A 13274-nucleotide genomic window follows, 5' to 3' on the forward strand; every position below is an offset into this window, starting at 1 on the left:
AAGATTTGGTCAGAGAGAGTGTTTGCGTTTATCTGAGGCTGAGAGAGTATGACCTGCCCTCTGGGTTTCCATGGCTGAGTGGGGATTCAGATCCTTGTTTTCCAGAGTCCTGGTGTAATTCTCAAACCATTATACTGTACTCGTTCTAATTATTTCATTATGTAGAGTTGTATAAGCATGTATATGTTTTATTATTATTATACAAGTAATACTTCTAAATCTTACTGTGTGAAGCAGCTGTGAATTGTTCGTTTATTGCAGTTGAACTACTCCCAAATTTTCTACCACTTTTTTCTTAACAGTTCCCAAAGGCATTCCTTTAGTATTTGTACCTCTTCTCCATTTATTTGATAGGCCCTCTTGTTCTGAGTGTATGAACCCAAGAACTGTTTTGTTCCTTATCTGTTCTGTAGGTTTTCGACGAAAAGAGTTCCGTGGCAAGCTGGCAATTGCCATCACAGCAAATTTCATCAACCGCAATACCACAGCAGAAGCCAAAGTTGAAGAGATCAGTGGTGTGGCCTTTATATTCAATCAGAAATTCTTCCAGGATCTGCGAGAAGCTACAGGTTAGTTGAAGTATCCTAAGGCTAAAAATATGACATGTCTATCTGCATTTTTGATGTCTTACTTTTTCATGGTTTTCTTCTATTCCTGGAAGTGGCTGTTGTTTGACCTTGTGAGTTTTGGACACCACACGTAGCGCATAGAACTATTTTGACAGCAGTATTTCTAAAGCAAGTGGTATAATTCCACATTCTGCAAGCACAGAGAATAAGTTAACAGAGGATGACATGGCCATATTTTTCTACAGCCATGTCTCTCCTTAAGATCTACTGTCCATCTTGTTGCTTCTGTTATCCACTTGGCTGCACATCTAATGGTGTGGTTTCTGTTGCCTTTGCAGTCACTGATCCTCTGGGGGGAAAATAACCAAATATTTAGTATATGGCAAGAAAATCCCTTGCTAACTGCAATTGCACAGGTGATGACCAGTTGCTTGGTAGGTGTGTCACCTGTGTAATCCCTAACCATGACACCACAGCATGGATGAATACTTCTAGAATGGGATCAGCTGTGAGACCAGCAGCAGCCACTCCATGGACATCTAAATGTGTGCTCATATATTGTCTTGTGAAACCAACCTACTGCCTCTTTGATACTTTGGATGTAACTTGCATCATATATAACCAATGGTCAAGGATTTTGGCATTTGTCAGCTAAACATCTGGAAGGCTCCTGTTGAGGACGGCTGTTGCTATAGTTTCAGAAAAGCTATATTTTCAGGGCTTCTTTTTGCTTATGAATTTAGATATTTTGGGCTACATCTCTGAACAAAAACATGCAGCCCAGAATATATATATATATATATATATATATATATATATATTCTCCTCCCCATATAGTTTCCACTTTACTTGATGGAAATTTGTATCTCAGGTCTTTAGAAACTTTGGAAATGAGACCATCTGAGCTCCTTGGGAGTTGCATATAATTTACAGTATTCTCCTTTCAGACATTATGGTGCATACATCAAACAAGCATGTTGGTTTGCTCAATATTCCTGGCTTTTTTGTATATTTTCATTTATACCATCTCCAGAAAAAAGTTTTCTTTTCTTGTTGAGTACCTCTTGAGTTCTGTGCCAAAGACTGTAACATTGATTCACAATTGCAATCACCAGAGATTACTGGGAAAGCCCCTTTCAAAACAGGTATAATACAGCAGCCTGCTCAAGCCTTCTACCCTATATGTACCTGACTATTGACCATGCTAAATGGACTTTCTGGGAGGCCAAATGTTGATGTACACTAGGCTGTGGAAAGCTGTTTTCCAGTATCTCTTGATTTTGTTTTATAAAAAGTACTTAACATTGAAATGAATACTTTACAAAGAACTGTAAGATATGGTCTCCATTCACAAGATGTTGTGCACAAGGGGTTATTCTAGTGTATTACTGATGCTTGTGATGTGGTTTGCTTCAGATGCCTGGCATGTTTGGTGATCTTGCACAGAACCACCATAATATAACCTTCCTTTATCTCTTGCTCTATGTAGTTTGCTTTTCTATGTGTGTATGTGGACTTGAAATTCGAAAGTCTTTATGTACCTTGGCCACCTGACCTCTGAATTGTATTTTCTTCCTTGTGACTTCTGAAATCAGGTGTACCTTTTTAGTAAGGAATCTTGTAATCTTGGAGTGGGGTCACTGGATATCTTATGAGCTAAATTCTGAGTTGTTTTCAGAACTAGACAAACAAAATTATCAATGTGATCTATCACTGTTATTGTTGCAGTTGGTTCAGTGTTTCTATTGCATTTTGCTCCTGTATGCTTTTTTCTCTTACCAGAAAACTACTTTATACTTTTTGTTTGTATTTTCCTTGCTTCTATCTCAGGCATTGATCTGGAGAACATTGTCTACTACAAAGATGACACCCACTATTTTGTCATGACTGCCAAAAAGCAGAGCTTACTGGATAAAGGAGTAATATTACATGTGAGTGTGCCTTCTGCGCTTTGAAATCTTAGTCAAGTCTTGGGTGGATAAAAAGGTTTGTTTTTTGGTTTATTTTGGAAAGGACATGGGTTGCAATATCAGTTGCCAAATTGTGTGCGGCTTAGTTTTGATGTTTTGGAGGTGTGTGTGTTTAGTTGAAGAAAGACAAACTCTCAAAATGAACCATTTAATAATTCTGGCAGTGTTGAGTTTTGGTTCTTGAGGAGTAGTACCTTTAAATAGTCAGCTGTGTATTATTCCTGTTTGTCTTTTGGCATCTCAACATCTCTGTTGGCTAGGGATGGCAGCTGGTAATCTGCATGCTTTGGGACCTGGCTGAAGATGTTGCATCAGGTCTTGCATTTTAAAAAGTTTTTTGACAGTTTAACTCACAAGGAAAACAATGCTTTCTAAGGTTGCACAAGAGAGATTCCAACTGTAAAATCATCAGTACAATCCCATACATATATGCACAGAAATAAGTCCCGGGCATATTGGACTACAGTACAGCCTAAATCTTTTTAAGGCCTTTTTGCACCAGATTCCATGTACTCTTCCAAATTATGATGCCATTACTGTCTGATGATATTGAGTCTGATATAAAGCCTGACCACTCATGAAGGGCTTAGCTTGCATATCAAAAGAGACATATGTTTCCATAGTCAGAAAAGAATGCTCACAATAATACAGTATACTGATTGACCATCCTCTGCTTTAGGTCTCCCTTTTGCTCTGCCTTCTATACAGTAGCCCCTCCGTTTTTGTGGGGGATCCATTCCAGACCCCTCTGCAAAAATGGAAAATTGCCGATATTAAAACCCCATTGCCTTGAATGGTGGCACACACACCCCCATTTTGCCCCCTTCCATTTGCCACCCGTGAATGGGCAAAGGACGCGGATGTGAAGTCCAAAATGGAGGGGCGGCTGTACATTTAAAAGTATTTTTCATGAGAGGATGAAGTCAAATGTTGAGAACGATTTCCTCTTCCACACTGGCACTTTTATCTTCCTCTTCTCTGCAGGAAGGAGAATGCAGGTCAGATGTAGAATTGTCTTGCTCCTTATTCTATTTAGGGATGCTAAGTAGGGATGCTAAGCAGGAGAGGTTAAATCAGGGGTGATGATTAGATGGTTCTTTAAATACTGTTTTACGTTGATTTTCATCATTCTTCATCATTGGCTATGGTGATTAGAGCTGCTAGGATTTGCAGTCACACAATATTTGGAATACTACTGGGTTAATTGGACACCATTTGGTGCATTTGAAAAACCTACTGGGGTACATTCTTCCCTTTTAAAATTTTATTTTATTTATGTTTGTGTGTGTTTAGATTTTTCTTGTATTTTGTAGATCTTGTGTTTTGTGTTAAAACAAATGCTGAATAATAACATCTTAATCTAGTCTTGTAATATTGGTTGCATGCTTAAGGCAAGGAGCAGCCTTCCCTAGTCAACATTTTCCCTTCTCTGGAGAGCCACACATCCATTCTGAATGGCTCGTGTTGCATTGACAGCTTTGTGACAGTGGGAAGCTAGAGAGAATGAGAAACAAAGACAAGTGGATCTGAGTAGTTGGTGACCACACCCTAGTATATTAATGTTATTCAAGAAAACTTTAAATATCCAATAGAAATGAACACCATCTGGTCTAGATATCATGAGCTGCCATGTGTTGGTGGTTTCTTTTTTTGACATTTTGGGTTTTTTTCCTGCAAATTGTTGGAAGCTGCCCTGATTTTATGATGAGGTGGGCTGAAAATATAAATGCGTCAAAAGAGTTAGGTAAATAAATATGCTCATGTGGCCACTGTGGTGACATCATTCCATTGCTGTAATGCAAACCACTTGGCTGACTTGTGCTTGGTTGTCACATCAATCTTTTAGGTGTTTTTAAGGTGTCATAAACTTTAAGCAAAGAGGGGTCCATTGCATCATCCAGCAGTAACATGGCAATCAGATTCTCCAGGAGCATAAGCCAGTTGTACATGTGTGGAAAGCTACTGTAACTGTGGAATAAAAGGGTAGGAAATGGTCTTATAGTGAATCAGGCCATTTGTCCGACTTAAGAATCAGGCCATTTGTCCAACTTAACCCAGTGTTGCCTACACTAACTGATGGGTAGTGGCTCTCAGGACTTCAGAAATTATTCTTTTCCAGTACTAGCTGAATAAACCAGGCACCAAGCCTGAGATTTTCTGAATATAAAATGTGTGCTTTGCCACTGACCCATGGTCCCTTCCTTTGGTTTTCTTGAAGAAGATTGGCACTTCTAAGCCTTAATAGAAATAGAATTTGCATGGTCTCCATCACCACTGTGTCACTGGCCTCTTTCACTTCTGACTTGATAAATGGCTGGGTGGGGGCCATGCTGGTGAGAAATGTGGGAATTGTAGTTTCAAGATGTATCTTTTACAGGATCAGCTATGGAAATAATATTGTTTAAGGAAAACATGTTTATTATTGTATATTAAATGCAGCAGATATTATTTTCATCTCCAGAATAGGGCGCAGACAGGTGTTTTTCTAAGGTTTTCTGAATGAGAGATTCTACGAAAGTCAAAGTAAGTGTTCTGGCCCATCATGGAAGGTGTTTGCGAAACTGAAATGCTAATGTTTTGAGCACAATGCTTATACAGACTCCTTTATATTCTGTCCTCCTGCTGAGGAGATTAAAACATCTTCCAAATGGTTCCTAGGGCACCTCTCATTTAGGTAGCTTATGAAGCCTGGCCTGCACACATTGTCAGACTGAACTCTTTGCCGTCAGGCTCTTTTCTGGGGCCCTGATCATCCTTTTTCATCTGGCAGGATTATGCAGACACCGAGCTGTTACTTTCGCGGGAGAATGTGGACCAGGAGGCTTTGCTCAATTATGCCAGGGAAGCAGCCGACTTCTCAACTAATCAGCAGCTGCCATCTCTGGACTTTGCCATCAACCACTATGGACAGCCTGATGTAGCCATGTTTGACTTTACCTGCATGTATGCCTCAGAGAACGCAGCCATGGTTCGAGAAGTGAATGGTCACCAGTTGCTCGTGGCTTTGGTTGGAGACAGTCTATTAGAGGTTTGTCTGTTAAGTGGCTTAAATTAATTATTTCTTCCTTTTATTTCCTTGGGTTTATGTCCTTTCCCACTACAAAGCTCCAGAATGGTAGTTGTATTACCAGCGTTGTACCATGATATAGCTATTTACAACAGAAGGATTAAGTCCTTGGTTTTAGGACTTAACAGTAGATTATATAAATGTATCTGGAGGGGGAGGGGACAGAAGGAGGAAGACATGTAAATAATGATTTTTTAAAATGTGTATAGAGGTGTATTTACAATGCACAATTATACATTTTTGCTGACTTGGGTATGTCCTAGGGAGTCCTGGGATGTGTACTTTAGTGGGGTACTTAGATCTTTCTGCTAGTGCAGTCCATGGTTTCCTGAGGCAGAGGGATTGAGAATTAATTCAGGGAGGCACCGTTATCCAGCAAATAATTCTAATACCTTGCTAAACTACAAATACCTTTGTTCCATATAATGGAACTGTGAGTTAAAATGGTGTGAAACTGATAGAACTATGTAGAGCAGATATACCTTAATTCTTCTGGAAATCAATGAAGAGATTTGTGGGGAAAGTATATATACAGCCAACTTGGAATAGTATTGTCACTCTAAACTGCTGTTATTTTTCTTTTGGTCTATTAATTGTTATCCTCCTCACCTAACCTCATCTTTGGAGAAACAAATGTATAATAATTTCTTTTTGACTAAGGAATATTGCTGTCCAAATATTAAATCAATACTGTACTGTCTTAGTGCATCTTGGCACTATCTATTCATTTTGAGGCCACGTTTGTTTTGGAAGTTTGTAAGAATGTATGGATGATATTGTAATATGAACAATATATTGCATGACAGCAATTTGCCACTTTTGCAGCTCTTGTAGATATTGAAATGTTACTGATTGAGTTGCCTTGGGTCACCATAAGTTGGAAATGTATTGAAGGCACTCAACAACAACAACATTTATTTTCCTGGGATTGAATGTGGCTTGTAGGAATGTCTTGAAAAACATAACTTGAGAATATGACAATATAAATAAATAACTAAACTTATTTTCCCCCCACTTTTTGTAAAAACAATCAAAGTGGCTTACAATGTAAAAGAATGCACCATATATACAAAATATCCCCCCCTTAAAAAAGAATTAAACAGTTTAAGGTTAAAATTACATGAACAATTAAAACAATAATGGTGGGCAGAGTCATCAGATATATGTGGGGGATCACTACATAGCTGAGTAATTTATTCTAGGAAGGCCTGCCGGAAGAGATCCGTCTTAACAGCTTTCTTGAAGCTATCTACATTGGTGATTTGATGGATCTTGTCTGGCAGGCCATTCCACAGGCTGGGAGCGGTTGCAGAAAAAGCCCTCTGGGACGTCACAGTCAATCTGGTCTTTATAGGCTGCAGTAAGTTCCTCCCAGAGGACCTGAGAGCATGGGGAGGATTGTATGGAAGTAGGCGATCCTTTAAATAAGTTGGACCCAAGCCATGTAGGGCTTTAAAGATTAGAAACAACCAGAACTTGTCTCTTTTTTTCTAATTGTTCCAAAGATGCAGCCATATTTAAATAGCCCAGTTTCAGACCACATAAAACTATTTATTCAACTAAAGTATTAATGTACCTAAAACTCTATTATTATTAGCAGTAGTATGTAATGGATTTAAGTTAGATTTCAGATTGCTGGAAGCTACTCTAGTAGTTCAGGGATTAAGAGAACAGTTATATCTTGTAAAGACTGAATTATGTGGTGGTTGTACCAAGACTCGGCAGCAAACTTACAATATGTCACCTTATCCAGTGGACCCAGGAAAATTGTGCTTTTCTTTCACATTGCTTCTTCATGGTTTCTTTCAGCCATTCTGGCCAATGGGAACTGGAATAGCCAGGGGATTTCTTGCTGCCATGGACTCTGCCTGGATGGTACGAAGCTGGTCTCTGGGAACAAGCCCTTTGGAAGTCCTTGCAGAGAGGTAATACAATACCTGTGTGTGCCTGGATGGGTGGACAAAAATGTGAATTGACTACAGATGTAAAAGTATATGGAAGTTCTATCTGGTAGCTTTGTGTAGAAAATATTACTAAATAATTGTAAATATATTTTACTAAATCTGTGCCATTTCTCCAAGAGGCATTTGAAACTTTCTGCGTATATGCTAAAATCAGTATAACAAATAGAACCATGATTATTCAGTTTCATTCTCTTCCAACAAGGACCACAGAGTGATTAAAATGTTGCTGTTTTTTAAGATGAACTTTTGGGCCTCCAAAAGTTGTTGAAACCCCAGTTCTACTTCAGACTGGCCAATGGAGAAGCAGGATAGGGTGGTGGTTCACTAACATGTGGAAGAAGGAACCCTGCCCAGGGGTTAATCCAAGAGACACCTGCCCAGTGTTATCCTATGGATGTCTGTTCAGAAATAAGTCACTGAGTTCCATGATACTTATTTCCAGGTCGGCATGGATAGAATATTAGCCATAGCAACTCCCTGATCTTGCCACATGTGCTACTACTCCGGTGTGGATGAGAGAATAATAGGATTGTATGATAAAGGGGCAGTAAATGGGGAGAATAGATCCAAACACCTGACAAGAAGATCATACTGGTAGCCTCTGTGATGTAGATTAGGAAGTGGAGCATTGTTGAAATGTAATGAATAGGAAAACAGATTAGGTCCAGACTCTATCTATCTATCTATCTATCTATCTAGCTAGCTAGCTAGCTAGCTATCTTTTATTTCTACCGTGCCTTTTGTGAAAACATTCAAAAAGGCTTACAATGTTAAAAGAATATACCATATATACAAAATATATGTACCTAAACTTCACATATTTGTTGAGACAGATCCCCCCCTTAAGTAAACTATTGTGAATTTACCCACCTTAAAAGGCTTAGGCAGCAAACAGTGGTGTGATTAAGCTCAACCATTTTCTCAGAAATGCTTACTTTCTTCCTTGTTCCATTGTGTAGTTATATTATTAACCTTTGGTGTCATACCCAAACAAAGAAAATTAAATGCAAACATATTGAAGTGGGTATCAAAGAACATATGAGAAATTACACAGTCTTTATTTTGCCAATTACTGAGTTTGCATCCACACTGCAGAAATAATCCAGTTTGACACCACTTTAACTGCCATAGCTCAGTGCTTCAGAATTCTGGCAAATGTGATTTATTGTGGTACCAGGACTGTCTTGACAGAGAAGGATGTCTCACAAAACTGCAATTCCCAGAATTCCATAGCATTGAGCCATGGCAGTTAAAGTGGTGTTAAACTGGATTATTTCTACATTGTTGACAACGCCTGAGTCATTCCTACTCCGACTAACCTTCCTTCCCAAACTTTTTATGTTTTTTATTCAATTTCACTCTAACCAATGCATTCCCAATGGCTTTCAAATGCTAATCTCACTCATAGTGGTTCTTCCCAACATCCCCCAGTGTCTCAGGCCTTATACTGACTCAAAGATGGATGTTGTACTCCTAACAACTGCATGAGAGAGTAACCCTGTCAGATGGGCTCCCTCTTGTTGTTGCATATTGAGGGCACATAAAGCAGGTGCTCGTAGTACACACTTTCCCACATGCTTACGGTCAGTCAAACACAGTTTAAGTGAATCTGAAAAGGAATGTAATCAATGTTGGCTGCTTTTTTATTACCTCTGTTATTCATCAGGAGATAAACACTTTTCTGTTGAATGGAAAAAGTGAGCCGGGCTCCTGAGCTAGCTAACTAGTTCACAAGGGATTGCTTGAAATCTAAATATAATCAGCTAAATGTCAGAATGCCTTGTAAAACATGTGGATCAGAAAGGCCTGTTAATCTTAATAAAAACTAAGGTAGCTGTATTGGTTCAGGAGTATAACCAAAATACACGGTTGAAGAATACCTTTATTAGGACTAACTAAACATTTATAATAAAAGTGTGCGGATTTTTACATTTTCCAGAATTTTTCATCAAGCCAGGAGGTTGGGGGGGGGGTGAGGAATGTAAACTTTATCTTATATAATTAGTAAATCTAGCATGCCACACTTTTAGCTTTCATGTAAACTGATCAGATAGTTACTTATTTTACAATGCAGGAATAATAAACCACATGACATGTTCCTCTTTTGTATGTTTGAGGTATGTTTCTAACATAACCTCTGTCAGTAGTGGACATGAAATCAGAGTGTAATAGTATTACTTATACAGAGGCACAAACAACTAACTATATAATGACAAATAGAAACAGTTACACTGCCTGGCAAGCAGTAAATCAATTGGTCTGAAAATGATTGGTGTAAAACATATTATTAATGTCTTTTTGTCTTAGAGAGAGTATCTATAGGTTGCTGCCTCAGACCACTCCTGAGAATGTGAGCAAGAATTTTAGCCAGTACAGCATTGATCCTGTCACTCGGTATCCAAACATCAATGTCAACTTCTTGCGGCCAAACCAGGTAAGTGCTTCAGTCATGAGCTCCTCCAGTGAACTTAGTGCAAGTCAAATCCTTTTGACTTTCATGTGTCTGTCTGGAACTGTCTTAATTTTTCCTATATGTTTTATGTCTGTGGGATCAGATGTGGGATAGACTTCTGGAGCAGTGGGTCATATCATCATTTTGGATGGTTGAAAGAGGAGACGGTTGAAAGCACAGCTAGAAAATTTTACTTTTTGGATTGCAACTGCTAGAAAGACCATTGGTTATACTACCCAAGGAGTTCTGGCAATGGTAGTCCAAAAATTAAGTTTTCCAAGCTGTGATGAGAGGAAGTTGGAAACTAAGATATGGGGTAAATGCCTGCAGATTTCTAACCAAGGGGAGTTTTGTATGTTTGTATGATACTTTTTAAAATTTAGTTGAGAAAGTTAGGGGTAGAGTCTTTGGGCAGAGCAGAAAGAAATGACTGATTGGAAAGGGCAGAAATAAAACAAACAAATAACCATGTAAAAGTGGGCAAGAAGTTGAAATTGAGAGTCAATTGGTGTAGCGGTTTTGGTGTTGGACTAAGGCACTGGGAGACAAGAGTTCAAATCTCCACTTGGCTGTGAAATCCCATTGGATGACCTTGGGCAGGTTACAGTCGCAGAGCCTCAGAGGAGGGCAATGGCAAACGTGTGAACAAATCTCAGCAAGGAAACTGCTAAATTAGGGTCACTATAAGTCGGAAACAACTTGAAGGAACCCAACAACAGTAAGAAGTTGAACTTACAGGCATTTGGGTATGTCACTTGAGCTAGAAATGCCAATGTGCATTGTATGTACAACATAATTTAACTACTTCAACCCTATCCCAAGTTGTCATCATGTTTTATTTTTGAAAAACTATTTGTTTTAGATACTGCTTTTCCAGAATTTCAAAACCCAAACCCACAAAACAAAATCAGCATTTAACATTGAAATGATATATTTTATCTATTAATTAATTTATATTTTCCCTTTTTCCTGGTGTGGGACTCAAGATAGTATCAGTTCAGCACCTGTATTGTTAAATAAGGGTATTTCTTTTTTATATTCTTCTGTGATGTTTGATGTGATATATTTTATCTTTTTGAAATACTACAGGTGCGTCACTTGTATGATACAGGAGATTTGAAAGACATACACCTGGAAATAGAGAATTTGATGAACTCCAGGACACCAAAGTTATCAAGGAATGGTGAGCTCCAATTCTGTCCCATTTACTTGATGTTTTTTTGCTCTTATTGCTTGGACATTTCCCAAGCTGTTCAGAGGTTCAGACGTGATTGTCAGTAATGTCAAAAACTTTGATCCCCTCAGTCTTAAAAACATATGATGTATTCTCAAATTCTTATGCACAGGAAAAAGAATAAAAAACTTCATTTCAGTATTATGTAAACATGGTTACAAATCTTCATTTGTCAGGACATTACAGGTTTACATTGGGCAACTCACATTCTCTCAGACTTAGAGGAAGGCAAAAATAAGCCCCCTTCTGAACAAATCTTGCCAACAAAACCACATGGTAGGTGTGTGTTAGGGTTGCCATAAGGTGGAAACAACTTTAAAGGTACACATCAACAGCTGTACTACCCATATAAAAGAGCAGATCTGTTTTCATGTTAGATGACCAAGATATTTCAATATTTGTTTGTTTCAGAATCAGTGGCTCGCTCTAGTAAGCTCTTGGGCTGGTGTCAGAGGCAGACGGATGGATATGCTGGTGTAAATGTAACCGATCTTACAATGTCTTGGAAGAGTGGCCTAGCACTGTGTGCCATTATCCATCGATATCGCCCTGACCTCATGTAAGTAACTGAGCTTGAAATGGGGGAGCACATTCATATGCAGAATAGTCCAAATTGCTGGAAGGGTGATATAATATTGTATTTAATATTACTGTAATTTTTAATTCCATTTTAATTTTCACTTTTGTAAATATTTAATTGTACTGTATTTTTAGACTGTAAGCTGCTTTGAGTCCCAATTTTGGGGGAGAAAGCAAAGTACAAACAAACAACAACAATATGAAGAAAAGTCTAATAATGATAGCATTGTGAGTCAGGGTGAGAGCAGAGATAGTTGAGTTTTCCCAACTAAAACCTGTCACAATTTTCAAGCAATACGTTTTTTCCACTTCAGAGACTTTGATTCTCTAGACGAACACAGTGTAGAGAAGAATAACCAGCTGGCATTTGACATTGCTGAGAAGGAGTTTGGAATCTCTCCAATCATGACTGGCAAAGATATGGCATCAGTTGGTGAGCCAGACAAGTTGTCCATGGTCATGTATCTCACACAGTTCTATGAAATGTTCAAGGACTCCCTCCCTTCCAGTGGTAAGTGACAAGTGGCCTAGAATGTAATTTCTAGAAGTTGTAGTGATATTAGAACGGCAAAGTCTTTCTCTTAGAGAACTTTTGAGGCCTAGCACGTTGGAATGAAAATTGTGGTGTTCAATTGAGAGCAGGTGGTTTAAGCAATAATTCAAATTACTAATCAGAAGTTTAATAGCAATATCTGGAATTAAGGTTCCATTATATATATTTTTAATGTTGAAAGTCCCTTAATAATTGTAATTGGCCAGAAACAGATAGCACCTAACTGAGCATATGTGCTGAGTACACAGCTTGTCAAATATTACCAATATGTTTTCATTATTTTTCCTTGTTTACTTCCATGGATTGACTTAGTAAGGAGGATAGCTAAATATGGATTGACTGATTTTGAAGGGGAAGAGTGAAAATGATTTTCTTGAATGTAAAAGAGATGAAATGAAGAGTTGAGATGGACACTTTGCGGCAGAAAGTGTAGTCAGATACAACAATAGGAGCAAGGGGGTAAGGAAGGGATAAAATAATTGTAGTAATGCTCAGAAGGGGACTTTTTAAGAGACTGTTAGTAGGAGACTCAGTTTTGCTGTGTTCTGCTCACAGACAATCTGGAACTGAATGCAGAAGAAAAAGCTGCTTTAATTGCTAGCACCAAATCCCCAATCTCATTCTTCAGCAAATTGGGCCAGAGCATCTCTCGGAAACGAACACCAAAGGTAAGCCATAGTTACTTTGGAACAGAGCTTGCAGGAAGTGTCTTTCTAGAGAAAGCAAGGAAAACATGGGGACTTCCCAGGGGACTGGATAAGATACACAAAAATATCCAGTTTCGTGGAGTCCAAATGCATCTGAGGAAATAGCCAGTCTCAAATATGCTACAAGATCTTTCTACATACAGTTCCATGGCGTGCATCTTGACATACTTAAGTTCAAA

General features: G+C 38.5%; 1 protein-coding gene and 1 long non-coding RNA gene across 6 annotated transcripts in view; one reads left to right on the plus strand and one right to left on the minus strand.

Annotated features, from left to right (window-relative positions):
• Positions 1 to 13274, plus strand: part of MICAL3 (microtubule associated monooxygenase, calponin and LIM domain containing 3) — a 233615-nt gene that overhangs the window by 117232 nt on the left and 103109 nt on the right. The window contains exons 7-15 of the mRNA XM_042468591.1: positions 414 to 569; positions 2400 to 2500; positions 5310 to 5567; positions 7416 to 7531; positions 9878 to 10004; positions 11112 to 11205; positions 11668 to 11815; positions 12150 to 12346; positions 12944 to 13056. Of these exons, the coding sequence (XP_042324525.1) occupies positions 414 to 569; positions 2400 to 2500; positions 5310 to 5567; positions 7416 to 7531; positions 9878 to 10004; positions 11112 to 11205; positions 11668 to 11815; positions 12150 to 12346; positions 12944 to 13056 (1310 nt within the window). The remainder of the gene's footprint in view (positions 1 to 413; positions 570 to 2399; positions 2501 to 5309; positions 5568 to 7415; positions 7532 to 9877; positions 10005 to 11111; positions 11206 to 11667; positions 11816 to 12149; positions 12347 to 12943; positions 13057 to 13274) is intronic.
• LOC121931171 overlaps positions 1 to 13274 on the minus strand; it is a 32509-nt gene that overhangs the window by 6493 nt on the left and 12742 nt on the right. Inside the window, exons 2-3 of one of the 5 annotated variants that reach the window (XR_006104090.1) lie at positions 7341 to 7553; positions 561 to 918 (exon numbers count right to left, since the gene is read on the minus strand). This is a non-coding gene — a long non-coding RNA (uncharacterized LOC121931171). Of the gene's footprint in view, positions 1 to 560; positions 919 to 1413; positions 3518 to 3550; positions 4034 to 5560; positions 5753 to 7340; positions 7554 to 13274 lie in introns of those variants that run through there. The other 4 variants (XR_006104088.1, XR_006104089.1, XR_006104087.1 and 1 more) reach the window with 4 other exon arrangements.

This window comes from Sceloporus undulatus, chromosome 5 (assembly GCF_019175285.1).
Source record: "Sceloporus undulatus isolate JIND9_A2432 ecotype Alabama chromosome 5, SceUnd_v1.1, whole genome shotgun sequence".
In the NCBI taxonomy this organism is placed as follows: Eukaryota; Metazoa; Chordata; class Lepidosauria; order Squamata; family Phrynosomatidae; genus Sceloporus; species Sceloporus undulatus.